Source organism: Antechinus flavipes, chromosome 4 (genome assembly GCF_016432865.1).
Source record: "Antechinus flavipes isolate AdamAnt ecotype Samford, QLD, Australia chromosome 4, AdamAnt_v2, whole genome shotgun sequence".
Classification (NCBI taxonomy): Eukaryota; Metazoa; Chordata; class Mammalia; order Dasyuromorphia; family Dasyuridae; genus Antechinus; species Antechinus flavipes.
In genome coordinates this window covers 214,050,717-214,078,404 of record NC_067401.1, presented here as the reverse complement: position 1 = coordinate 214,078,404, position 27,688 = coordinate 214,050,717, and the positions used below count along the sequence as shown (strand labels likewise).

The window sequence follows — 27,688 nt, the reverse complement described above, 5'->3', positions numbered from 1 at the left end:
ATTTGCTTATGGTTACCACCTACTGGGTTGGCAGAATTCAACCCAGACCTTGTCTTATTCCAAATTCAGTGTTCTTTTACTAACCATTTATTTCACAAAATATTTTTAGTCTAATCTGTAATTTGGAGAATTATATGGTTTTTAAAGTCCCTTATTTTAAGCATTTGTGATTTTAAGATATTTGTGATAAATATATAGTATGAAGAAAATTAATGTAAATATTTTATTTCATAGACAAATAAAAACTGTTATGGGCCAGAACTCTGAACTTGAAACAAAGGATTCTTACAAGTACTAAGGCAGTGGAATTGATAGAGGCCATGGTTATCTAATTTAGCATGGCTCAGTATGATTGCTTTAATCCTACAACAAATAATGGTTTCCTAGTGATATAATGATTGGTGTATACTCAGTGTGGAGCATATAAGCAGGGACTGAGAGCCACAAGGGGGAAGCTCTCAGGGCCAGAGAAGACAAGTGCACTAGAAGCTCTCACAACCAAGGGGAGAAATTCAATTCGATCTTCAATCTTCAGTCTTACTGGTGGATGGCCTGACTTCCTGCACTTAGCCCACTATGACCAAGGCCAGACTGAAAGGCTCTCTAGAAAGCTGCCCAGCATCAGGCAAAGAGATAATAAAGGATTTGGACTTTTACACCTGGCTACACATGTGGTGATTACTGAACTGAAAAGAAGGCTGCTCCCAGAGACCTTAAGAAAACTGAAATAGAGAACCTTACAAAAAAACCAAGACAATGCCTCGATTTTCTCAAAGATTTTATTTCAACTTGACAGCTAATTACATGACTATCCTAGAAATAGTTTTTAAACTATATCAATTTAGTGATATATCAATATAAATATATGTACACTGTCATGAATAAGTTAACATTTTTTACAGAAAACAGTATCTTTAAAAAATTAGGCTTTGGATATTGAAATGTTAGGTTATTTTTGAGTTGATACTCTTAAAGGGACAAAATATTCATGCATTTCTTTAGTAATCAGTCTTCTGGGACACAATCATGCTTCCATGATAATCTGGAGGGAAAAAGGTTTCGATATCTATATGCTCACAGAAATAAGTGATGTCATTAGTCATCCCAAATTACAGTCATTTATAAATCCCTTGGTTTCTCCTGTTTACCAAAAACACAGCTAACAGTAAAAGTGAGATAGGTCATTGGAGGAAGGCCAGGGAGTTGTTAGGGGGAAGAAAATTGCACTGAAAGAAGGAAGGGATTTTAAAAAAAGAGGATAATTTTTCCAGTTCTAAATAACTGGTCATTGAAAGTTCAGTCACTTTTGAAAGGTACATATTAACTCTCCTATGTCCTACCTATTTTATTTGATTGATTCCTCAATTTAAAAAGATTGCTATATTCTGCTGAAACTCTGGTCCTAGAAAATCCAAAATAGATGAAAAAAAAGCTTAGTTTTTAGGTGTATGGTCTTGAGACACACGTCAGAATGATGTGGAATGGGGCGACTGGAGCACCTAAACTTGTCATTTCTGATCCAGAGCCTCTTTGGATTTTCATTTGGTAGGAGATGCCTATTTTTAAAAGTGATGAATGGGGGGACTTGTACTTCCCAATATGGTTTAATCATCCATAATATCTAAAGACTCTTAAAGGTAACAATCATTTTAACTGATTTATAAATGTTAAATTTGTCCACAAAATAATACAAGAACTTAGGAGGCATCCAGATTCTTATAGGCTTCTTTTATGAAAGTTAGCATGTTCTTCATCTCTGCTGAATTATTCATGACATGCAGATCCTTTAGAATATCCTTCTGATTTGGAATCCTCTTCAAAATTTCCTCCTATGGCATAAGAATTTTAGAAAAATACAGACAAAAATATAAGAAATTTAAAATCAATTTATCTCAAAACAGACTGTCTTTAAAGAAAAATGCAAGTAAAAAGACTTTTTTTCCTCTACAGATGTTTCCACTGTAGTGTATTTGGCACTTATATGAATAACAACAATCATTTCTGTGAAGTTTACTAAAAATATAATACAGTATTTAAATGCTACATTAGAATAAATTACAACAAAGAGAAGTTAATGTTCACAAACAATATAAAAGAACAAAAAGAAAACAATGCATGAATAAAATCAAACAGTAGTAAGTGGTTCAGAGAGAAACATACTCAAATCTGGACCCTCAAGTACCAAATTTATTATTCTTTAAAAAAAAATTCAAGTTGTATCTAATATAGACTGAGATTTTATGTATAATCCTATTGTTTCTCTTTGTAGATGGACATGCCCATATTAGTGCTTTTTGAGTTAAAAAAAAATATATCACAATGATGTAATTCTCAGGACATACTTTGGACATACATAGATTAGTCACTGTTACATATGAAATCTATCATTTTTCATAGGATCCTTGCAAAAAAAGAAAAGTTGTTTTCATTATTAAATCATATATCACTTATCCCTTTTATCTACTGGGAAAACAAATATCACACATATTTTTTCAAGGATATTTCTTCAACACACACTCTTTGCTACAAGGAAATGTGTTAGAAAGATTTCTTCCTTAATCAAATTATGTTTTAGAATTTATACAATGAGTTAGCTAAGGATTGCCACATAAGTGGTCATTCATCAGGAAAAGAAGAGACAGATCTTTTCCCAGAAAAAAAATTTTAATAGAAAACATTTAAACCATAATGTAAAGAATAAATGATTGCAATCACAATAGAAGAAAGATACTTACATGAAGTATTGGGGCTTTAATACTTTTCTTGGGGAGTTCTGGAAGAGAAAGGGCCCTGGTACCATCTATTTGAAGCACCTAGAAAGGGAAAATAATCTTTTTTTTTTTTTTCTGAAATAGGTCCAGAGCCAATCAGTAAATTAATTAAGCAGTTATATATGAAGTAGAAATATTATATATCAGATACTGTGCTAGGTGATAGGAATATAAATACAAAAAAATAAAAATAAACCCTTCTTCCAAAGAGCACATACTCTAGAAGGGGAGACAACAAGGACATAAAAATACATACAAAATAAATATAAAGAGAATATAAGTAAACACAAAATAGTTCAGTATAAGATAGTTAAAGTTAAGAATAGTGTTTATGTAAAGCGAGTGCAAGGGATAATGTTGTAAAAAATTACCCTGGCATGGATTCTGTCAATACAAAGTTATTATTAACTAAAATAAAATTTAAATTAAAAAAAAAAAAAGAATAGTGTTTATGTAGAAGGTGATACCTCAGTGGCATTTTGTAGACAGATTCTATGAGGCATAGAAGAAGAAGGGGACATTCCAGGTGGAGGACAGCCAGTACAAAGACACAGCACTGGGAGATGGGATGTGTAGTGTAAGGTGGAAAAAAAAGACCAGTTTGGTAGATGATGTAAGATTGGCAAGATAGGTTAGTATTAAGGATTTAAAAGCTAAAGAGAAGTTAAGGGACTAATTCCAAAGGCAAGTTTACTAACCAGGGGAGTGACATTGATAGAGTACTTAATATACACTCAATTTCTATTCTTTTTCCATTACTATAATCAAGAATTACATCTTTAAATTAATTGTATTAACAGAAGCACTTTCTTTCAATATCCAGGAACCTATAATACATCTTGTTATGAATACCTGCTTAGACTTTTCCTCTTTTTCCTTCAATTCACTCTCAAGAATCCGAATTCTGTCCTGAAGGTTCTGAATATTTTCTTTTATTAATTGTGTGGCCTTCATTGCTTTTTCAGTTTCTTCCTAGGTTAGAGGAAGAAAAAACAAAACAAAGTGAAACACCATGTCAAGAGTAGCTTTTTTCACAATATACTTTAGAAACTTCACATTACTAGAAGAAATTTGTGAATTACAAATTTTTAAAAAATGTGACACAATAGAGGGCACAGAAGAATCCTCTATAATAAACAACCATACTGAAAAGCTGCAGGAGAATTATCCATGAAGTATGCTGACTGCTAGCATGAAAAGTCCTGCTTCAACCACAGAGAAACACAAGTCATTTGCAAGAATGCTGCTGCTTCTTGGTGTGGTAGCTTTCCTCAAGAATATTTTTACTCCTTTAAACCAATAGACATAAATAATGAACTTCTCCATATATTTTTATCCTATCTTTTTTACCCTTAGTTCCTCTTTCATTGCCTAGGGTTCTAAAGTTGCAGTGGAAAATTTAGATAATTTTATTGGTCTATAGTATAGTGGACAAAAAACATGTTACAAATTACAAAGAAGACCACTCTTCAAATCCTAGCTCTCTTATTTGCTATTTGTAGGACAGTGGTCATCACATCACCTGTTTGAATTTACTTTCTTTACCTATAAAATGAATAAATGGACGAGAATCCCAAAGTCCTTTGTAGCTAGAAATTTAATAATCCCTATTTTACGATGAGAAAACTAAAGATCAGAAATAAATGACTTGTCACAGAAACAGGTAGTGTGAGCTCAGGTAAGGCCTGAATTTGGACCCTATTTATAAAAAGTATCTTTTAATTTTTAGTTTGAACACAGCAACAGAATTTTTCATAGTACTCAACACAAAATTAATCATAATTGATTTTTAATATCTAGTTTGTAGATTACTATTTATAAAAGTGAATCCTAGGCTCTCATAATGAAAGCAAAATCAAAAGGGAAGAAGTTAGATCTCAGGCCTAAAAGCATGGGAAAGAAGCCAAAGAATGTTGGAAGATATATGTCTTATATGTCTTACTCCAAATAGCAATGTTTTTAATGATATCTAATACTTTATATTATCTGTAACTTCTCTTCTTTCCATTTGTATGTATAACTAATGATTATTTTGAATTGCCAATTAGATTATAAATTTCCAAGTAATATGAAATAGAAAATGTCTTATACTTCTAAATATATGTTTCATTGAAAGACTGATATGCAGTTTAAGGCAGAAGCAAGCACATTTAAAGGTTAAATTGGATCAAGCACTAAAATTTGGAAGCCAGATTCCTAGGATATATAAAAGTCTGTATTAGTTCTGAGAATTAGTTATTAAATATATCCTGTGATTTCCTACTTCTGGTTTGTTATAGTAGTTTAAACAAACAAAAAAGATCTGGGGTCAATTTTGGCAGCTGCTAGCACTTCTTGACTTCAGTTAAAAGCATATTAAATATAAGTAGAAAAAGATTCTGAAATTCTATAGCTTGAGTTATGTGAAAGTCCATAAATTGAATAGAAAACAATATCATATATTTAGAGAAATAAAAGGAGAAAAAGAATTACACAAGATCATTATTCATTTATTGCAGCTTAAATTCAGGTACACATGATATAGCACTGAAAACGATTTATAATAAAGAAGTTTATTCAAGATGGGGGGGAATACTATTTTCTAAGTTAAATTGGCAGAGTATTACCCTGATTTGTGATAAACTTTTAGTCCTTTTATTTCTCACCTTACTTTCTAGATATTGCCAAACCCTCCCACTTATATTTTTATAATACCTTCAATAACTCCAAGTCTTTTTTATTGGCCTCAAGAATTTCCAGTTCCTTCAGACAGAGATTTGACACTTCCTTTAGACTGTTCCACTCTCCCAGAGAGATTTTATGAGTTTCACACAATTGAAGAAACCTTCAGCAATGGAAAAGAGAATATTATTAGTTGTCATCATAGCAATTATCAATTTTCTTTTTTGTCTTAGTGATGGGGGAACCAATATATAATTTCTCTTTCTTGTTTTAACCCTTTTCAATGACAAGATTACCTTTCCTTTAAGCAGTTAAGATGAATTTGGGTGTTTTCCTTTTTTTTTATTTCATCTCTCAAAACAGATCTAGAAGAGAAGTTAAAAGAAAAAGAGGACTTTAAAACAGTAATTAAGTGCATTTTTTCTTAATTTCTGAGATAATTCATCCTAATCTCTATATTTTTGGATAAAATCCTTGGTTTAATTTTTGATCATTTCATATGTGAATAAACTCATTTTTCTAACTGGCATCTCCACCTACATCTTATCTCCTTTCTAACTGACTCAGTTCTGATAAGTAAAAATATTAAGGACTTTTTGAGGTTCCAATATTAAATTGGTGCTATATCTTTGGGATTTTGTTGTATGATTTCAAATTTAACCATTATCATTACATGGGGATTATAAAAATGTAACAGAAAAGTAAAAAGCACCCCACAAATGACCAGAGGATATTTCTTTCTTTGCATCCAAGATTACAGAGAGCAGCCAGATTTCCTCTCCATAGGTTTTTTTTTTTTTTTTAACATTTATATTTATATTTTAGCACTTATATTTATATTTAGATCTTAGGAAATCCTTCATAGTAGACACAAACACACATCTTTAAAGGGAGAGGGATAGCTCTGTTATGGAAAGAAAGAATTTTAATAATCAATGATAAGCCTATCAATGATACTTTCCATTATGAGTTACTTACTAGGGCTGTGATAAAAAGTAGAGGAATCTTTAAGAACATCTAAATAAAACAAATCAGAATCTCAAAGACCCCAAAGAAATTATGGACAAAGCAACAGAAACCCAGAAGCATTAATGGAAATTAGTAAGAATTTAAGTAACAAGAGGTTTTATAGTTTTGTCTTCTTATAGTTTGTCTTCAATGAAATCTTCTTTTGAATGATAAAACTTTGGATGTACATTCTTCTGAGACAACAAAAAGAACTTATCACTCAGAAAAAAATCTAATGATGATACATTCCCTATTAAAATCCTCTCATGAAGTAGAGAGATTTCTGAGTTCTTGGAGACTATTTCCTTAAAGCACAAGATCTGGTAGATCCTACCAAGCTAAAAAATCTTTAAAAATGAACTTATTTTTATAGTCTGAAGACCAGCCCTACTGAATGATAAGAGGCTCATCATGGTAATGAATATTTCTTCTTTTTAAAAATATTTATTTAAAACTAAATATGAAACATTGTCACGTGCCCAGCAGAACATCAGGGAGTATTCAAAATATGCAACAATAAACTTCCCTTTCAAGAAAATATATATAATGATAGAAAAGATTATATTCACGAGTGTCTGTGTTTTCTTTGCTTCCTCGTAGATTATTCTTTTGTTCTCTGCTGTGCATTTCTACTTTATTCTTTTCTCCTTTCATTCCCTCACTTCAGTTAAGCACAGACATATATATATATATATATATATATTCATACCCACACATACACACACATGTACCTTCATGCATAAATATAAGCATACATTTATACCTTCATTTACACATATGTAAACATATAAACAATATTAATATAGCTGACAGATTTCTTTCTTGACTGAATCTTTTGATTTTATCTGAAGTCAATAATTACTAGGCCTCTTTTAAAAAAAATTTCTAATAAATTCTACTCCTGATCCTTGTAGCTTTTGTGTATATCTCTTATTTCCTATCTTGCTAATTCTTCTACTTTAATTCTGCTCCTTAAATTGCCTTGATTGTACTTAACCTTCCCCTACCCATGGAGCCCTCCCTTATCTTCTCTCCCTCCTTTTCTTCCCTCTATATCCCATTCCCATTAATCTACATACCTCTGTACCTCACCTTATTCTATGCCACCCTTTCTCCCACTCTTTATCCCTTTCCCAAGGGATAGAGCTCTGGGTCTGAAGTCAGGAAGAATCATCTTTCTAAGTTCAAATCTGCTAATTAGCAGCGGTGTGACCTTGAAGCAAGTCATTTAACCTGTTTGCCTCAGTTTCCTCATCTGTAAAATGAGCTGGAGAAGGAAATGTCAAACCGCCCCAGTATCTTTGCCAACAAAACCTCTAAATGGGATCATGAAGAGTCAGACATGATTGGGAAGAAAAAAAAGATTAAAAAACAACAAAGCTGTAGAAAAAAGAAAAACAGAAGCAGAAATAGGGACATAGGCTACATACTCACCGTATCATAGAATCCATCATAGTCTCAAAATATTCTTTATTATCTTTTGAGAGAGACTGCCATGTTACTTTATTTTTGAAAGTTTTCTTTTTCTTATTTGCATTTTCCCCAGTTTCTAGTAAGGGCAGAGAAATAGCATGACAATTGATTTATTTCTTGGTGAAAATGTGGTTCATTTGAAAGAAACTCATAGAATGAAACTCATAGAATTAAATGAATTCAACTATCAGTTTTATGAAACTAGATCAATTACTTAATCACCTAATATTTACAGAAAATTTTCCACATACTCTGATGTAAGTGAAGATACCTAATAAAGCTGGCATTAACAATTTATGGATCCCTTTGGAAGTATGGTGAAAACTATGCTCCTCTTCTCATCATAACGTTTTCAAGTGCATTAACTATAAACAGTATTACAAAGGAATCCAATTATACTGAAGTTTGTATATAGTTATTAAAATTAAAAAACAGTAACAATAAAAACATCTTTATAGATTGCAGCTTAAGAACCTATGCAGCAAGGTCATGTTGTCCAGCACCTTATCACTGGGAATATTTTGTTAATTGTTATTTCAGATATTATGTCTAAAATATGAATCTTCAAACTGAAATAAGAAGGAATAATAGTTATTCAAAATTGATATGTAACTTTGGTTCTTTAGAAGACAGTTGAAAAGATCATTACCAGTCTGATCTGAGGGGGCAGAATGCTTTTCACTTATAGTTGTTCAAAGAAAACTTAACATGTTGAATGACAAGAGAGTGACTAAACATTTTCTTAAATAAGTGACAACAATGAAATAGTTTGCCAGCATCAAACCGATTAAAAAAACTATCAGACACATCTACATTGGAGATAAGCACTGTTTACTTGTTAAGACTCATTCTCAGTTATTCTAATTTGTTTAATATATGCTATAGCTGTGAACTAGCTGGGACTTTTTTTTTTAACCAGGCAAGTATCATATTTTGATCATTTGACTATAGGTAACTTTCTTATGGAAAGAATGAATTTTAAAGTATAAAAGTAAGGTTAAGTAATGGATCAAGCTATTTTTATTAACATCATGAGAATCATCATCATTATTACTACTACTTATTGTGTAATTTTGTGTATTTAGTGTAACTCCCATTTTGGGAGATGTTTGTAAGTAGAAGGAACTTTAATATTTAATCATAATTTATCAAAATTCCTTTGGCTTACACATTACTAGTAACAGACTCCCCCCTCCCCAAATATTATTGTTTATAGTCTTGTAAATTTCCATGCTAATAATTAAATTTTTTTCTTTCTTTTCTGCAAAAAGCTTTGACCTCTTCCCTTTTCCTTCCACCATCATTCTAAGATAACTGTAGCTTCTGTCAAGGTCAGTCTCAGTATATTATTCGTACTCAAATAGAGCATACTGCCCAATCTGAGATAAGCTCCAATTCCAGATGTTCTTGATTATATATTATCTTTAGGCTAATTATGAGAAAAACTCCTCATAAGTTTCCCTTCCAACAATCAGGTGTCTGCATCTAAAGCTACCGAAGGTCTATAATGTATATTACAGTCAAGTTGTCTGAAAGACCAATACTAAGTGCAAAGAGTATTGACAAGTTAAGAGCTCTTATCTTCAAAAAACAAAATAAAATAAAATAAAACAACAAACCCTCCCCCCCCCCCAATAAAACCCCAAACTCTCTATCTATATATAAGCTAGGGCAATCTGACTTTAGATTGCACTGATACCAAGAACTTTTTCTGTGGCTGACAGATATAGGCTATTTGTATTAATGTAGAGAAAGCTGATGCAGTGCCCAAATTTACAAGCCTGGAAGAATATATTCCTTATATACAAGTACCTGAGGGGTCAGCTTTTATGCTCTCTATGTTTGCTTTTAAATCTGAGATCTAGCTAGCTATAATTAAAATTCTCTAAAGAATATGAAAGAGTGGTTTCATCTTTTAGTGATATAGGCATAATGTTTTCCACAAAACTATTCCTTTAGAGATCATCTGCTGCTAAGAACTGATGGATGGAAAATATGATTACCTCTACAGCAATTGGAATTAGTTCCATGAATCTAGCACAAGCAGCCTTCCTAGAATATTTCATTAAAAGACAGTTGACTTTTAGTTGGTTCAAATATTTAATGAACCAGTAGGCCTTTATTCCCTCAATATGCCAATTATTACCTTTTATTGTACAATCTTTAATTCTCAGAAGACAAATTAGTGAGATAAATTCAAATTATAAAGAAATACAAAAGCAGAACTTGAATTTTCAAAGATTCTTATCCTATAAAACCAAATGAAATGGCTGAGATATCAACTACACAGGGAGAAAGTAAAAACCTGACAGTTTAATATGAATATAAGTAATTTGGAGTGACTTGGTAGTACAATAGTTAGACAACTGGTTCTGGATTCAGGAAGACCTGAATTCAAAGCCAGTCTCAAATAACTAGTGACCCTATGCAAGTCACTATCCCTGTTTGCTTCATTTTTCTCTTCTGCAAAACAAACTGGATAAGAAAATGTTAAACTACTCCAGAATCTTTGCCAAGGAAATCCTAAAAAAGGTTATACTTGAAAAATGATTAAATAACAAAACAACAAATTGATAAGACAGTCTGTGTAGTGGCTAGATAGCCAACACTGAAGTCAGGAACCTCTGCTAGAGTCAAGTGCTGCCTCTCATACTATTAGCTGGGTAAATAACTCTCAGTGCTTCCAGCAAAATTTCAAGAAAGAGATGAACAGCACACATTAATCTTTGGAGGGAGTGATCACCTAGCATTTCTCTACTGCAATGAATTACAGATCTAGAACTTTCTCTCTCACCCCCACAAAGGATATATACATTAAGTATTATAGAAAAGTATTATGTAGTTATGACTAATTAAGTAATGAGAATAAAAATATTTACATACATACACATATATATATACACACACACAGAATAACATTCGAATGCATTATTTGCCATTCTCTACATTAAGTCATCTTGAATCTCCAACAATACTGCCACATTTTTTGAGATTTTTGAATCTCTGGCTAAGACCAAAGAAAAAGATAATGATAAATGTAGGAGGAAATGTGAGAAAAACTGAAACGCTGTTGGTGTAGTTATAAAATGATTCAGCCATTTTGGAGAGCAATCTGGAACTAGGTCCAAAGGGTTATAAAGAGATAATAAAAAAGGGGAAAAGGATCTTCATATACAAAATTGTTTGTAGTAGATCTTTTTGGAATAGCAGAGAACTGGAAATTGAGTGGATGCCCATTAGTAGGGGAATGGCTGAATAAGTTATGATATATGAAAGTAATGGAATATTATTGTTCTCTAAGAAATGATCAGCAGATTGATTTCATATGTACTGTAATTAATTGCAATTTTTTCCCCCTTTGTCTCATGTTACATAAATTTTTAGTAGCCAAATTGTAAGGGACACAAATATCCATCATATGCTGGTGGAATATATCTTAGTCTGAATGAATAAACTACAGTAAGCCTGTTCTCTATGTGGCAATAACTAGTCAATAGACACAGGAAGATTTCACACAGCATATCCAAAAAAAAAAAAAAAAAGTTTCCTTTAAGACAGCAAATAGAGAAAAAAATGGTTTGATTTTATTGTTAGAGAAATTTTATATTTACTATTTGGTAAACTCTTGTGTGGATCTATGATTTTTACTCTTAAAGAGTTATCTGGGGGCATCAAGATGTTAAATTACTTATTCATAGTCACATAGCTGGTTTATGCCAGAGATAATTAGGTAATCAGGGCAAATACCTAATATACCATGCTACATATCTTGAATTCATATATTATAATAAATCTAAAGTATTTTCTTTTATTATACTTTGTTTAAAAAATCCTGCAGTCTATTCAGCAATGGCCCAAACACATATTTTTAAAAATGTAGTATCTGAGGGCTTCTAGGTGATGTAGTAGAGAGAGCATCAACCCTGGAATCAGGAGGAGCCAAATTAAATCTAGCCTTAGACACTTACTTAGTTGTTTGACCCTGGGCAAGTCACTAAATCCCAATTGCTTCCCTACCTCCCTAAACCACTTTATAAAAAGAAAGAGGAAAAAAAAAGGAAAGAGAAAAAATGTGATATTTGACTTTGAAAGGAAAATTCTAATAATTTAAGTGCCACCTGGATTATGGTTCTGATGCAGACACTACTGTTCTGCTATTTTGTCACTTTCCATACTCTATTTCTATCCCTTATTTAAGCTTCTGATCTAAAAGCCAAAGGGCCAGATCAGTGCAAGGAAATGAATTTGTTGTCATACACCTAATTGTCCCATTAATTACCCTGCACTGATCATACCCCAAGATCAGCAGGATAATTCCTAACCACTAATGACAATTCTGGGCACTTTTTAGCCTACTCCTCGAAGAAGATTAAAGAAAAAAAAAAAAACTATTCAATCTTTTACAATTTATATCAGAATAAAATGAGCTACAATAAAATTTCTAACTAGCATTTAGTTAAAGCACGTTAAAATTCATGTGGGAAATGTTGGGAATTTTATAGCTGCCTCATTAAGAACAAAGTTGGGTTTAAGATTGCAACTAGTATCAGTACTATTATCACTGGCAATCAAAGAAAACGTTATCCTGTCTGACTTACATAGAATCTTCAAAATGGTAATTTTTACTTTTTATATGTAGAGGGGGGAATCCCTTTATAAAATCTTCAATACTTAAAGTCAGTTGAGCAAAAGACAAGAGATAAAAAAAAGTTAACCTTGCAAAGGCTGTCTTGGACTCGCTAGTTGTTTCTTCATTAGTTTGATTGACTGTCTGACCTAGGAAAAAAAAAATTAGATAGAGAAATAATTTTCCAACAATATCCTAAATATATTAGCAGCTTGATACTTGTGTACTAGTTAGATAAGAGGAAAAGTTATTGCTTAACTTTTAAAAGCATTATTTTTAGTGGGCACTTAAAATCAAAGCAAAAGTTTATTTTTGTGTATTATGTGCAATACACAAAGCTAGCCACAGTTGAAACAAAGATAAAAAAATTAGATATGGTTCCTGCCTTAAAGAAATCTACAATGTGCTATATACAGAAAACAGCTATTAGGAATTAAAATGTAGTAAGTACATAGAAGAAAGGCTTCAACAGAAAAAGTGAAGATTGCAGTGAATAAGATAATTTCCAAACATTCTGAAATTAAACATTCAAGATGGGATGGAGAGCTCACTAAGATTTATAAAACTGACCATTACCTATACCTGCCAGTTCATGAATGGATGAGATGAGACCTCTGAAATAAAAGGAAGTTAGAAACCAGTGCTAGTTATATGAAGCCTTGGACAAGAATTAAAAGATATTTGAGGAGGTAGTGTTAGCATAACTACTGTCAGATGAAAATAGTGATTTTAGAAAGGAAAGGCAGAAGAAGAAAAAAAGAGGACAGAGATAAAGCATTGTATTTTAAGTAAATATATTCTTGTGAAGAAGACTTGCTATTCTGGAACTGATTCTGACAAAAGGAAGATATGGTAGCTGAAGTACAAACGATAGAGTGTGAAATTACCATTTAATCTTAAAAATTCATAACAATGACAAAGAAGTAGGGAATAGTCTGACTGATATCCATCCTATACTATGAAAGAGTAACTCTGCAAAAGTTAAGAAAAGGATAGGTATGATTCCATATTACAAAAATTTAGTTTACATTTGATTTTAAAAAGATATTTTCAAGAATGAAATTCTGAAGATAAAAAAAGAAATTAATTGGATGAATAAGAAAAAGTATTATCATCTAAACAGACTGATGTCTCTTTAGGAAACTCATTTACCAACTATCTCTTGCTGCTAGAATTTGTTGGTGATATAAAGAAATGCTGATGATTTATGTGGGTTTTCTTATGTCCTGCAACTAGCTGCCCCTTTCAATCTGTTCTTTTCTTATTTTGTTGCTGCTAGAATTTAGAGAAATACATTTTCCTCCAAATACTGCTTTGGCTGTATCTCATAAATTTTAGTATGCTGTACTGTAGTCATTCCCTTTTAAGAAATTATTGTTTTTATGATTTATATTTTGACTCATCTCTTTTTTAGGATTAGATTGTTTAGTTTTCAATTAATTTTTAGTCTATCTTTCCATCTCCCTTTCCAACTAAGATTTTAAAAAAAGATATAGAAGGGAACAAAGGCAGATCATGGAAAGTGTCATAGTTTTATGAAAATAGTGTTAGTAGTGCTAAAGTATAGAGTGGGTTATGGTTAGATATAATACTAAGGTCATGAGTTTGTTTATTGTTTTAAGCTAGGTTGAATACAGCAGAAAACTCAAGCAACAAGGTCATTTCTGGGGAAAGATGAGACAATGTAACAGACAAAAGAGATAGTAAAATAATTAATTTTTTTTCTTTGCCAAGAAGAATGATCTTTGTATTAGGAAAGATAGAACAAAATTAATTAATAGGGAGTTGATAAGTAAGATGATAGGAGAAAATTTTATAGTTGACCTTAAATCAGTTAAATTTACTAGTTCCAGACATAAAAGTGATGTTTCTTATGGGCAAAGTATCTATAAAGTACTGAAGAGAAAGTGAGAGTTAAGTATAACATTATCAATACCTCTTTTTCTAACTCCTTAGTATCTTCATTATCAACTTTCCTTTTTTCAGTTTTTTTACACTGTTGAGATTTGCTCTTGTTCTTTGACTTGGTTTCTCTTGTGCGATTTTCACCTCCTCTTCCAGGCATTGTGACTTATAAAGAATCAATTAGTTCCTGAAGATTGTTAAAGAAAATAAATAAACAAAAAGATAAAGGGAAGATTTTAAAAATGTCATGTAACTTTAATCAGTTCAAACATACCAAATACCAATTAATATTATAAATAACCTATTTTAGTTTTGGGTTCTCTCATTATCCTAAAAAAATTATATAATAAAACAATTATGTCATTAGGGGCTCATCTAGATCACAATTTATTATTACCTATCTTTGTATTAGTATAGTATTTCACTTTTTAAAAAGTTTTCATATAAAAACTTTCATTTTAATCTAACAACTATAAATATTACATGTGGAGCTGTCATTATTATGCCTATATTTTAACAAAGAAAAATGAATAATTTGAATATCTTGCTTATGGTCCCAAAGCTAGACACGCTAGGAGTAGGAAAAAAAATAAACTGCAGGTTCTCTCAACTCACAAACTAAAAATTTCTGTCTATAGTTTGAAACATCTGTGCTAAAGGAGAAGCAAAGAACCAATATAGAAGTAAAAAGCGTTTGCTTTCCTACTACCCTATTCATTCTTCTGAATCTTTTTTTTTTTTTTTTTTTGGCTGAGGCAATTGGGGTTAAGTGACTTGTCCAAGGTCACACAGCTAGGAAGTGTTCTGTGTCTAAGACCAGAATTGAACTCAAGTCCTCCTGACTTTGGGGCTGGTGCTCTACCCACTGTGCCACCTACCTGCCCCTTCTGAACTTCTTCTTGCTGGTTTGTTCTGCTTCTCTACTTTTGTACCAGTAATTCTTAACTTTCCCCCTGCTATCAATACTATCTGCAGTGGATGTATTAGGAAGCCTGGATTATATAAACTAAAGGTTACCTATCTACTACACCTACCACTGTCCCCTTGAAAGGAAACAAGTAAATGAAGATTAGTACAAATAGCTGCTGACCCTTACACTGGATTAAAGTTAGGGTTTAATTTGAAAAAGATTGTATTTGATAAAGCTTTCTCAATTTTTACCTAAAAGCACACTTTTAAACTAATATCAATTTCATTCTAAAATAGTATAATTTAATACTCAGAGTTGCTTCAGAGATTGTCAATAGAGATCTTTAATCAAATCAGTGTTTGGTTTTTGTTTTTTTTGGTTGAAATGAAAAGTCTTCAAGCACCATCTAGTGGTTATTTTCTCCTGAAAGTTTGGTGCATTAAATAACTCAATCCCAGTAGGATTAAGAAAACAATGGAAAAGCAAAGTGCTGGAGAAGGGAGAAGAAAACTAAAACAAAATCTCTTTCTTTCCTTAGAGACAACAGAACACCAAAGGGAAAATATACTTCTTGAGGTTCAAGAATTCACAAGATTGAAGAGAAAATAGGTAAGAGGGTCTTACAATAATCCCCCCCCCCTTTTTTTAATTTATGAAACTAAGAAGTACTCATTGTTTGAGTCTAGGTGTAAGATAGTAGCCCAGACTTTTGGATGACAAACCAGACATTGTGGAAGATTAGCTTAGTGCAATAAAAATATCAGATTCGACTCCCTTTCTTTCACACACATTCTCCAAGGTTGTACCATACCACTCCCAATAGCTACATTCCTAAGAATGACTATCTTATTCCAAGACCAGATTGCCAGAGAGTTTCTAAATCATAGAAAAAAATATTGCAGGAAGGGACAGGTCTTGAACCAAGGAACCTCAATCAGAAGTGTATGGAGTTGCATATTAACCATGAGGAAGGAAAGCAAAGAAAAATGTATGAGTACTATAAAGCAAAAAAAAAAAAAAAGTTTGCATCCAAAAATAATATTCTGCAAAATCAAATATAGTCCTATGTATATTATGTTATAATAACATATATTATATTAATTAAATTATAAAGATATTATCTATTACAAGATAATGGTCTTATTTAAGAGTTCTGTCTCTTACTTCCCCTCTCCCCCCATCAAGTGATGGAGATAGTGAATTCTGATTAGAACTTGTCAAGTTTTTGATGTTTAGATGCCTTGGCAATTCTGGTGATACAGGCCTGGAACTCACGATAAATTATAGCAAGATTCCCATATTCTTTACTTATCATACAGATTCTTAACCTGAGGATCTATGAATAGTTTTTCAAAGTATTAAATATTTTGATAATTGTATTTCAATAAAATTAGTTTCCATAGTAATCCCATATATTATATGCCTTCAAAAAAATTCTTAAGAGCCCTATGGATTTCAACAGGGTCCACAAGAGCCCACTATATGATGTTAAAAAAGAATTCAGAACTCTTGCACTAAGGAAGAGCTGGCAAAGTAGGAAAAGTTTTACACAATTTGTGGCACATCTATTATTAATATGCTCTTTGAGACCCATTGGACTAGGACATATTAGCTGAAGATAATCTCCATTGAAATTATAACAATCCATGAGAGTTCATGAAGTGACCGATAAAGGATATAGATCCAAAAAAGAATTAGGACCAAACAAATGACTTCAGTTATTTCTGTGAAGAAAACCCCAATAGGATCACAAAGAGTAATACATGACTAAAAATAACTGAACAACAACATCGGTTTTCCTATATATAAGCCCAGCACCCAGAACATACCTTTGTATAATATATCAGACTCAAAATAATTGTTTGATTTGAATGATTATGAATAATGTTAGGGTCCAGGCAAAATCCTAAAATTGTGGGGTTTTTTTAAACTATAATTCTTGTTATCTAGACAATCCATTTGTCTCAGTCTCTCCTGGCACCATCCAATATTCATGCAGTCAAAACCTAACAGATTTTTTTGTACATTATATAATGGCACTATCTTTCCCCATACAAGACCATCAATGGCAAGGATCCTGTCTTGTGTGAGTTCCTCTCTCATCACCTAATCCAAAACTTTATGCTTGAAAGAGCATAACTTTTATCTTGGCCCACTGTCAAGCTGTTCTTTTTAATGAAAACATCAGATTAAAAAATACCTTCAAAATCTTTGTGATTTAATTTAAATTGGTTGGAACATAGTAGTTGACAAGAGAATAACTCAAAATCTGCAGGAAAACCTAGAATGGCAGGTTGTAAAAGATTTTAAAGGCCAACAATCAATCAACAAGAATTTACTAAGCTTCTATTACAGGTGACAAGTAATAGGGATGTATGGGGGGAGGTTAAGAGGTAGTTGAGGAGGGAAGTGAGAAAGGAAAATTTATACAATAGATTCCCTTAAGCAATCAATTAACAAGGCTTTATTAAATACCTACAACTATGTGCCACGTAGTGAGTTTACATAGAGGAAAAAAAAAGGCATTTTCTGACCTCATAGTACATACATACATTCTATGAAAGACAGGGGAGGTGAGAGGAAAAATGCATGTAATAACAAGATTATAATGGCTTTGTTGCCCAAGCTTTATATTACCTTTATTGGTGGTATTCTAAATCATTATATCTACATGTAAAATAGGTACACGATAATAGGAAGGCACCACATGCATCTATCCTAGGCGCGCCCCATCACAATGTCCACTTCCTCCCTAAAAAAAGGGCTTCGTTTCCACAAAGTATCTTATCGGCCTCTAAAACAATCTATGCTAGCGCGCGGCATCCCGAGAATGGCCACAAAAACAGCTCTCTCCGTTTCCCCAAACATGATTCTCTCCCTTTCCTCCTAGCTGCAGAGAGTTCTGGACATTTAGAGGAATCCCTTACCTTTCCGCAACGCGCCACCTTCCTTCAATCAGTCGGCAAGTGTTTTCCGGTGACGCACACGCAATTCAATACTCACACGCCCTGGGATAGGTCACTAGTCCCGCGCAAACTGTCAAAAAATAATAACAGGAAGTGGGAGGAGACAAGGAAGTCTTCCGGTTGCACCGCTTCCCCCTTCCCCGCCTCTCCGCCTCGGTCCCGCAATTTGTCACAGGGAGGGAGTACACGTTCTTCGATTGGCTGGGTGGCCACGCCTCCCGTGGCTGTATGGATTCTCCCGGCCTCCTCCCCCTGCACGCCCAGTTTTAGCCAACCCACTTTTTTTTTCCCCGCGCATGCGCGGAGAGTATTTTCTAGGATTGTACCTGTGGTGTCCTTGGTCCTAGGGCCGAAGGGATTAAAACCTGGCTCCTTCTGGGTTTAGGGAAAAGGTTAGGTGTTTCACCCCAACTCCACTCGGGGAAGGGCCAAAAAGGCCCATAAATAGGTACCGGTAAGTAAATACACGACCATCTTGACTGTCTCTTCCTTTTTTCCCATGGCCCCTCTTTTTTACCCTTCCCCCCATCCTCGCCGCCCACCTTTCCTTCTCTGCTCCCTCCCTCTCGATATTCACCCCCTCTACTTTGATTTCCCCTTCCCTTTTCTTCTGTCTCACCTTGAGTGTCTTCCTCTTCCTTTTCATTTCTCGGGCCTCTTACAATAAGAAGTCCAGGCAAATTCGTTCTTCCTAGGATGCTGAGAAGACTAGGTTCATGCATCCTGAAGTTGACTATAGCATATTATGTTTTATCCAACTCTCCTTAATCTCCCCCTATCTCATCAAGGTGACTTAATGCCATATTTTCAACATAGGTACATAACAGGACCTCAGCAGCTGTCACCAGTATGCCACAAAGAAGCTTCTGTGAGTGCTGTTTGTTAAACGTGATCCCCAAAGACAATATTACTTCCTGTGTGTAGGGGCATCCTCGTAAAAACAACTGATGTGATCTTCCCTAAGCCTGCACCAATTATTGCATTGTAGCCAAATTTGAATTATTTAGCAGATTTTATTTTTCATGTGCCCTTTTGGGAGATAGTGAAATTTCAAAATAATGTTTTTAATGCATAAAATAGAAAAACAGGATCACAAAGAAAACCAATTACATTGAAATACACTCATCAAAAATTTAAAAAAGTAACAGTAATAACTAAGTTTATAGGATTCCTGGTTTAGAACCACTTAGAACAATAGCACAATCCCAAACAATAAATATAAAACATAATATTCATATTTAGTCTTTGAAATAAATTTTCTACAGCACAGTTTACATGCCTGATTGGTTTTGCTTTCCTTAAAAATAGTTACTTGCCTTACAAGCTTGCTGTGTGATAGAGCAAAGGTAGTATGGGATTAGTTTTTGCTGTGGATGATTAATGTGTGGATAATCATAAATTGATTCGTAGTTCATAGAACTAGCTGGTTATATTTTTTGCTTTTCTGTGCAGTTCTTTTGGCTTTATGTTAGAACTGCATGTGACTTCTTAACCCTTAATAACTCGAATTGTATTGGTTTGTATTTTCTTTAATTGTTACTTGAAACCTTTCTTCCCATCCATGTCTTAAATACTGAAATAAAGCATTACAATAACACATGAAAAATTATTGAAATGCCCTAACATGAAAACTAACTCCTCAACTTCCTGACTAGTTTTCCTCAAGAAAGATCATAAGTATATACTAATAAAATATGTATGCTTTTTTTATTCTTTGTGACAATATAAACTGTTCTTAAACAGTTTTCAAAATAACTTCTAATATCACACTGAAGATTTTATTTTCAAACTTTTTAATCTATATTTTCTTATTTATAAAACTACAAAATAGAGACTTATAGTTTTGGAAAAGATACAAAGATGGAAAAGCTTTTTAGGTACAGCTCTGTGACACAGATAAAAATACTAGGCTTAGAGTTGGGTAGACAAGAATTCAAATTCTATTTCAGACACTTAGCTGTGTGAGCCTGGGCAAGTTGCTAACTTCTGTCTACCTCAGTTTCCTCATCTTTGGGGATAATAACACCTTCTTATATAGATTAGGTGAATACTCAAAAATATAACTATAGAAAATATATTTATTTAGAATCTAACATCAAATTAATCTGCTGCTTTGGAGTTTAGAATCTACAACAGATAAAATGAGAAGAAAAGATAAAGTAATAATGATAATGAACAGATAAGTAAGGGGCAATAGTAGATTTACAGTAAAAATATTGTATAATCATAAGATTTTAAATCTGGAAGGAACCTTGAAGAAAATTATTTCAAAGATGGGGGAAAAGTATTCAGAGAGGATAAGTCACTTTGTTAAGGGTCCATTGATAATGTTTACCAAACTAGAATTCAAAACCTTGGGCTAATGGCTCCAAATACAATATCTCTTTCTTCTTTAAGTCATTAATGTTACAGAGAATAGCATAACCAGGATCTGAACCATTTTCTGACGTCAGATCCATTGCTCTTTTTTCTGTATGGCATTAGCACTAATGTGTTTCTTATATATAAAAGGTCATGTTTAGAAGTAGAAAGATAGAGTGCCTCCAGTCATTTTATTAAGAAAAGATTTGCAAGGAATTGTAAGAATAGTGCCTTGAACACTGAAAATCTTCAATTCCAGGGTGTAAAATGTGAAACTGAACTTTTCCTGCATTTTCCTCTTCTACTTTTTTCACCAAATTCTCATGAAACTTTTATTCTTTCTTGAAGGTTTATTTGTAGCATTTTTCTTTCATTTCTCAGGCATCTCTTGTTGAGTGACTTCCACAGTCATGTTAAAGGCTAAAATTGGACTTCTTTTGTTCCCTCCGTACCACCTGAAACAACTAAAAGAGACTAAGTTTTTGAGGCATACATGCCAACGCCTTCTTCATCAACAACTACCCCTACACCCAGAATGGGTTGCCTTAGCTAAAAAGCAATTGAAAGGCAAGAATCCAGAAGATTTGATATGGCACACTCCAGAAGGAATCTCCATAAAGCCCTTGTATTCCAGCAAAGATACCAAGGAACTACCTGAAGAATTACCAGGAATGAAACCATTTAGTCGTGGGCCATATCCCACCATGTACACTTTCAGACCATGGACCATCCGTCAATATGCAGGTTTCAGCACTGTGGAAGAAAGCAATAAATTCTATAAGGACAACATAAAGGGTAAATCGTTTTTGTCTCCTAATATTTAGCCAAACAGAGCAAATGGAAAAAGACCTGGCTTTTAGGAGACTTAAGGAATGTATTTCTAACTAGAGTCATTGTATAGAATGATTATGTTCAAGCTTTAAAGGTTAAAAAAAAAAATTGTTATTGAGTTGCTTCAGTCATATCTCACTCTTCATGACCCATTTAGGGTTTTCCAGAGATACTAGAATAGTTTGCTTTTTCCTTTTCCAGTTTCTTTTAGAGTTGGGGAACTGAGGCAAAAAGGATTAAATGACTTGTCCAGGTTCATACAATTAGTCTGCTAGATTTGAACTCACAAAGATGACTCATCCTGACTCCATGCATGATACTCTATTCACTATGCCACCTAACTTCCTATAATAAATAATAAAAAATTGCTAACTTTATGAAATTTAACATGAAGAACATTAGATAGAATAGGAAGATAAAATATAAACAGAATGCAGCAACAATTTCTACCTAAAGTACTACCTAGTACCATACTAAACAATTGAAGAATTACTTTGTAGAATTATTACTTTGTAGAGCTAGGAAAAAAATACAAAATTCATCTGGAGAATGAAAAAGATCAATAATATCAAGGGAATTAGTGGGAAAAAAATTGGGAAAAAAGGTGGCATTACAGTACCAGATCTTAGACTATACTAGGAAGGTATAATCTTCAAAACAGTTTGGTATCAGATAAGAAATGGAGAGGTTGACAAGTGGAACATATTGAGATATAGACTATGCAGAAGCAATTGAACACAATATCTTAGTTTCTGATAAACCCAAAGTTCCCAGATTCTTGGATTTGATCTCATTATTCAACAAGAAGTATTTGGAAAACTGTTGGTAAAAACTAGGTATGGACAAACATTTTATGATAGTATATACCAACATAAGTTCAAAATGGGTACATGATTTAGACATTTAAGAGTGACATGATGAGCAAGTTAGTGGATCATAGAAAAATTTACCTGTCAAAACTATGGATAGGATAAGATTACCTGATCAGGAGAGACTGAGAGACTCATTGGAAGTAAAATGAGTAATTTTGATTACATGAATTTAAAAAGTTTTTTTTTTTTCCCACAAACAAAATAAATGCACCAAAAATTAGAGGCAGGAAACTAAGGACATTTTTTCCAACAAGTTTTTTCTGCTTAAGATCTCATTTTTAATATATATAAAGACTGTTAAATATAGATAAATAAAATCCATGTCCCTTTTGATAGTCAAAAGATGTGAAAAAATTGCTTTCAGAAGAAGAAATAAAATCTATTAATAGCCAAAAGAAAAAAAAATTAGAATAATTAGAAAAATTAAAATTAAAACTAAGGGATCATTTCATATCCATTAAGTTGGCATAATTGTATGGAAATTGACATGTTGAAGGGGATGTGAGAAAACCATCCTTTTTTTATTCTGGACATCAATTTGGAAGTATGCTGAAAAAATTAAACTGTGCATACCTTTTGACCAAGGGATATTGTAATAAATGTATACACTAAAGAGAATACATCCACATTTAAGATAAAGGCCAGTATTAACATTATTGACTTTAGTATTGTGCATTAAGTTAAAATTAATGATTTAGCAAATTTGATTAGTTTCCCTTGGTCATTTTAATTCTTTTCTTGGTTACAGTAAATTATAAGCAATGACAACTGATAAGAAGAAAACTATAGAGTCATTAACTAAAAAAGCATAATAGTTTGGAGATACTTTATATAGTGATAGTTCTTAACATGGTAATTTAAATTTCAGGGATTATCTTGAGTCCTGAAAGTGAACATTCAATATACTCTAATAGGTCAAAAAAACAACTGTGTTATCCAAAAAATTCACTTATGTGGGACATCTTATTTTGTGATAATATTGAATAAATAAAATGTTGCACTGGAATTATTTACTTAATTCTGTTGTGTCATAATGAAGCGGGCTTACTATTTTAGAAAATGAGATGAGTTTAATAAGTTTCACTTGTTTTGGTTTTCATAAATGTTAAAATAATCTATGAGACGTAATTTGCAAGCTTCTATTAGGCTAATCAGTTAATTTCCCTGTAATAGGATAGAAATAAATTTTCATTTTAAACCAGCCCTCTCTGATTCTAATATCCTTTTTTTTTTTTTTTTTTTTTTTTTTTTTAATTCACTTAGCTGGTCAGCAGGGATTATCAGTTGCTTTTGATCTTGCAACCCATCGGGGATATGATTCAGATAACCCACGAGTCTGTGGAGATGTTGGAATGGCTGGAGTTGCCATTGACACTGTGGAAGACACCAAAATTCTTTTTGATGGAATTCCTTTAGAAAAAATGTCAGTTTCCATGACAATGAATGGAGCAGTTATCCCAATTCTTGCAACTTTTATTGTAACTGGGGAAGAACAAGGAGTACCTCAAGAAAAACTAACTGGTACAATACAGAATGACATATTAAAGGAGTTCATGGTCAGAAATACTTACATTTTTCCTCCAGAGCCATCCATGAGGATAATTGCAGACATCTTCCAATATACAGCAAAGGTATCTTTTGTTTTGCTTTATTTAGGAAAATTTACACCTATATCCATCATAAAATTTTCTAGGTCATTTTTTACATTTATAAGTAGATAATTTAGTAATTGATCATTTATATACAGTAGTCACTTAAAAAATAATTTCCTTCATTGTTGCCTTACTAAATTCTTTTCTTTTGAAAAAAATTCAAAATATAAAAATACAATTTGTATGCTTTTCAAGGACACATTGATTTTATTAAGACAAAATGTTATATTAATAGTAACAAAAAATTTAGAAAGTATTTGATATGGGTAAACCATATTTAGATATTTTTTCTCCTAAGCAGTTGTCATGTAAAATTTATTTCTTCAATTATCAGAAGTGCCATATCTAGATTTTCTGAAATTTAAAATTTAAAACTACTGAGCCAATAGACACTTAGCAAGTTGTGTGTGTGTGTTTATCCTACATTTCTCCAAACAGATTTCTACTTTCTTGAATTCAGAGACAATATTTTAATTTCAACTCTCACATTGAAAGCTTTAACATGAAAACATAACATATTATGTATCAGTAGATCTTGGTAACTGAAAATTTGAGCTTTGATTCCATAGAATCAGTATTAAATTCTGTTGTAATCTTTTGAGAAAGTGAATATTTTATACAAATAAATCAGATTGAAAATGAATTAATTTCTTGAACTTGTAGAAAGTCATTGGCAGAGTCAAGATGGATGTCATACAATGTGACAAGGGAATGTTATTTTGTAGAGAGAGTTTCAGATGAATAGTTTAAGGTTATAACATAGATTGCAAAATGTTGAGAAATGATAGAAAAGGATATAGAGATAAGAGTAGAAAGCTTTTTCTCCATGTTTGGTTGATAAAATTGAAGAGAGCTCAATAGCTTGATCTTGTATACTACGTGAACAAATATGATTCATTCAGTAATTCAAAAGCATTTATTAAATGCATCTCCAGATATTCTGTTAGACCCTGAAATGTAAAACCAAAAATGAGCTAATCACTGTTTTCAAAGAGTTTACATTCATATTTGGGGGAAAATGCACAAAAATTTTCAAGTGTGAATACAAAGTAATTTCTGGGAGGAGAATAAGTTATTATTGTTCCTTCATTTTCAATTATGTCCAAATGTACGTGATTTCATTTGGAGTTTTCTTGAAAAAGATATAGGAGTGCTTTGCCATTTCCTTATGCAGATGAAGACAATACCAAGGGTAAATAGTCTTATAGGAAATACTTGAGATTTGAAGATCATGATTCTGTGAGGCAAAGTTGAATACAAAAATATATTACAAGCATGGGGAGCAATTTGTGCATAGTCATGGAGATGGAAAATTAAATTTCATGTATGAGAAACTTAAAGGCACCATGGGGTTTCTTAACCAAAAAAGTAGCATAGTAAAGCACATGCTTGAGATATATTGATTTGCTAGCTGTGTGGAGAATGGTTTGGAGAGAGGAGACACTCAACACTAGGATACTGGTGAGAAAGCTATATTCAAACTTGGTTAAAGATAATAAAGAGCTAAAAATTATATGGCTTTGAGAGTGAATTTAATTAAATGGACTTAGCAGCTGATTGTATTTGAGAAAGAGTGATGAGTTCAGAATAACTAAGATTGCAAACTAGGGTGCTGAATAAAATACTTCATAAAAATAGGGATGTTAAGAGGAGGGGCAAAATGATAGCTTATGACTATAGTTTTTGTCCCTTTCCTTCTTTCTCCTTCTCTATTCATTCCAACTTGTTAATGTGTCTCTTAAAATTGAACCTACTATGAATAATATATAGTGCAGTGATAGTATTACTTTTTTTTTTTCTGGGCACTCTACCATGAATGCAACTTAAGCTCAAATTAAGTATTAATTCATTCAACTTAATATTATATTGCTTTTTTGACAGTTACTTCATTTGAATAATTAATTTTTGATTTTTAATTTCTTTTTGTAGCATATGCCCAAGTTTAATTCAATTTCTATTAGTGGATACCATATGCAAGAGGCAGGAGCTGATGCCATTCTGGAATTAGCATATACCATAGCTGATGGTTTAGAATACTGTAGAACTGGCCTCCAAGCTGGCCTTAGCATTGATGAATTTGCACCAAGGTGAGTAAAACTATAAGAGATCTATCCAGAATTTGTAAAATGACTGAAAATTTCTTTAAAAGTAATAGAGAAAATATTAGCATTTAGAAAAATAAATGGTGAATTAAATATGTATAAACCTCACAACTAGATTGTTTTCTCTTCTTAGTGACAACAAGGAAATTGAAATAATGAAATTTGGAATTTGAAAACTTGGAATAAAATTTTAATTTGTAGGTGCCTATCATTTATGTTGAAATATTAATTAAAGGAAAATTAAAATCCAAACTTATGCATGAGAACAATTATATTTTAAGAAGAGTTATCATTTTAGAACTTTCAAGTTTCCATAAAAACATTAATAATTTAAAATAAAATAGAATATTGGAAGCAAATTTACCTCCCTTTTAAAAAAAAGCTAATATTTTTATTTAACTACAAAAGTTATTTTATGTACTTATCTAATAGTCTGTTAAACATGAAAACAATAATAGCACGCTAGTGACTCATCCTTGGAGTATTTCTATTTGAAGCTGATTGAAAAAAATGAGAGGAATAAGGTAATATTTATTATGAAAACAATAATATACAAAACATATGTAACAATATTGAATAAAAGTATTTTAGTTTATAATGTATTCTACAAGGGACAGGTTAAGGATTTATTTTAGTGCATTAATATTTCTGTCTTATTTAAGGATATCTTAATAATATTGCATACATTTTTAAGATATTATATTATCTGGATATTGTTGTCTTTCTACTTTGTGAATCACTAAGTCAGAACTGGAGAAAGAGTTTTGAACTTGAAATCAGCAAAGACCTGGGTTCAAATACTATCTTTGTCACATGCTGGTTGTGTGACTTTGGACAAATCCCTTGATATCTAATCACCAGTTTTTAGGACTATAAATTGCATAAAGAGCAGAAAGAGCAGATCTCTGTATTGTCAAAGAAATATTCTTTATTGGGAGTTCCCTACAGAAATTAAGTTGTAGATCTGGCACAAAAATAAATATTATTATTAAAAAAAGCTGGTGCTTTGTAGCACTCTAAAGCTTTCACAGTGCTTTATAGACATTGTGTCATTTAGCAAATTTACTTTCCATCATTTGTTTTTATTTTTGCATTTCTTAATGTATAAATTGACTTGTGAATGCCATTTTGTATGTATAGTTTTTGTAGAATCATTGTACTTGGTTGCAAGACATTTCAAAAAATACAATCTTATAAGGTAGTGAAATGTTATAAAAATACATTGATATTTATATTTAGTTTTCTATGACATTAAATAAGTTAATGGTAAATTGATGTCAAATAATGCAGATTTATTAAGAAAATAAATTGTTGTCCAACAATACTACCAAAGTTTTTTAAACTTTATTTATACCTCTTGTTATGTATTATCTGTTAAATGAACTAAAAAGTTACAATTGTCAAATATTTGTAAGATGAATTATACTTTAGCTGTATGAGAAAATTTTATTATTTGACAAAATTTTATTATAAAGAGATGACTTTTATAATGCCAATAACTTTTTTTTATTATGTATAAGATAACATTTTCAGATATTAGGCTTACAAT

General features: G+C 32.0%; 2 protein-coding genes across 3 annotated transcripts in view; one reads left to right on the top strand and one right to left on the bottom strand.

Annotated features, from left to right (window-relative positions):
- Nucleotides 1-761: 761 nt before the first annotated feature.
- CENPQ (centromere protein Q) lies at nucleotides 762-19,116 on the bottom strand. Its single transcript, XM_051997127.1, has 10 exons — nucleotides 18,941-19,116; nucleotides 18,283-18,391; nucleotides 14,477-14,632; nucleotides 12,629-12,689; nucleotides 7,875-7,989; nucleotides 5,729-5,797; nucleotides 5,466-5,595; nucleotides 3,624-3,743; nucleotides 2,736-2,813; nucleotides 762-1,829 (listed from the first exon to the last, which is right to left on the bottom strand). The coding sequence occupies exons 3-10, from the start codon at nucleotides 14,603-14,605 to the stop codon at nucleotides 1,698-1,700; spliced, it is 834 nt and encodes a 277-aa protein (XP_051853087.1). The 5' UTR covers nucleotides 14,606-14,632; nucleotides 18,283-18,391; nucleotides 18,941-19,116; the 3' UTR covers nucleotides 762-1,697.
- MMUT (methylmalonyl-CoA mutase) overlaps nucleotides 18,449-27,688 on the top strand; it is a 34,229-nt gene continuing 24,989 nt past the window's right edge. Inside the window, exons 1-5 of one of the 2 annotated variants that reach the window (XM_051997120.1) lie at nucleotides 18,449-18,775; nucleotides 19,138-19,189; nucleotides 21,064-21,477; nucleotides 23,649-24,016; nucleotides 25,967-26,124. In XM_051997120.1, the coding sequence (XP_051853080.1) occupies nucleotides 21,093-21,477; nucleotides 23,649-24,016; nucleotides 25,967-26,124 (911 nt within the window). In that variant the 5' untranslated portion in view covers nucleotides 18,449-18,775; nucleotides 19,138-19,189; nucleotides 21,064-21,092. The remainder of the gene's footprint in view (nucleotides 18,776-19,137; nucleotides 19,190-21,063; nucleotides 21,478-23,648; nucleotides 24,017-25,966; nucleotides 26,125-27,688) is intronic. The other variant, XM_051997119.1, reaches the window with a different exon arrangement.

What these genes read in the sequence shown, in the direction of transcription:
- CENPQ (XM_051997127.1), bottom strand. Translation starts at nt 14,605, where the DNA reads ATGCCTGGAAGAGGAGGTGAAAATCGCACAAGAGAAACCAAGTCAAAG. An exon ending in TCCAAGACAGCCTTTGCAAG is followed by an intron (nt 7,990 to 12,628) that starts GTTAACTTTTTT and finishes TGCCCTTACTAG; the next exon opens with AAACTGGGGAAAATGCAAAT. An exon ending in CTTAACTGCTTAAAGGAAAG is followed by an intron (nt 5,596 to 5,728) that starts GTAATCTTGTCA and finishes CCATTGCTGAAG; the next exon opens with GTTTCTTCAATTGTGTGAAA.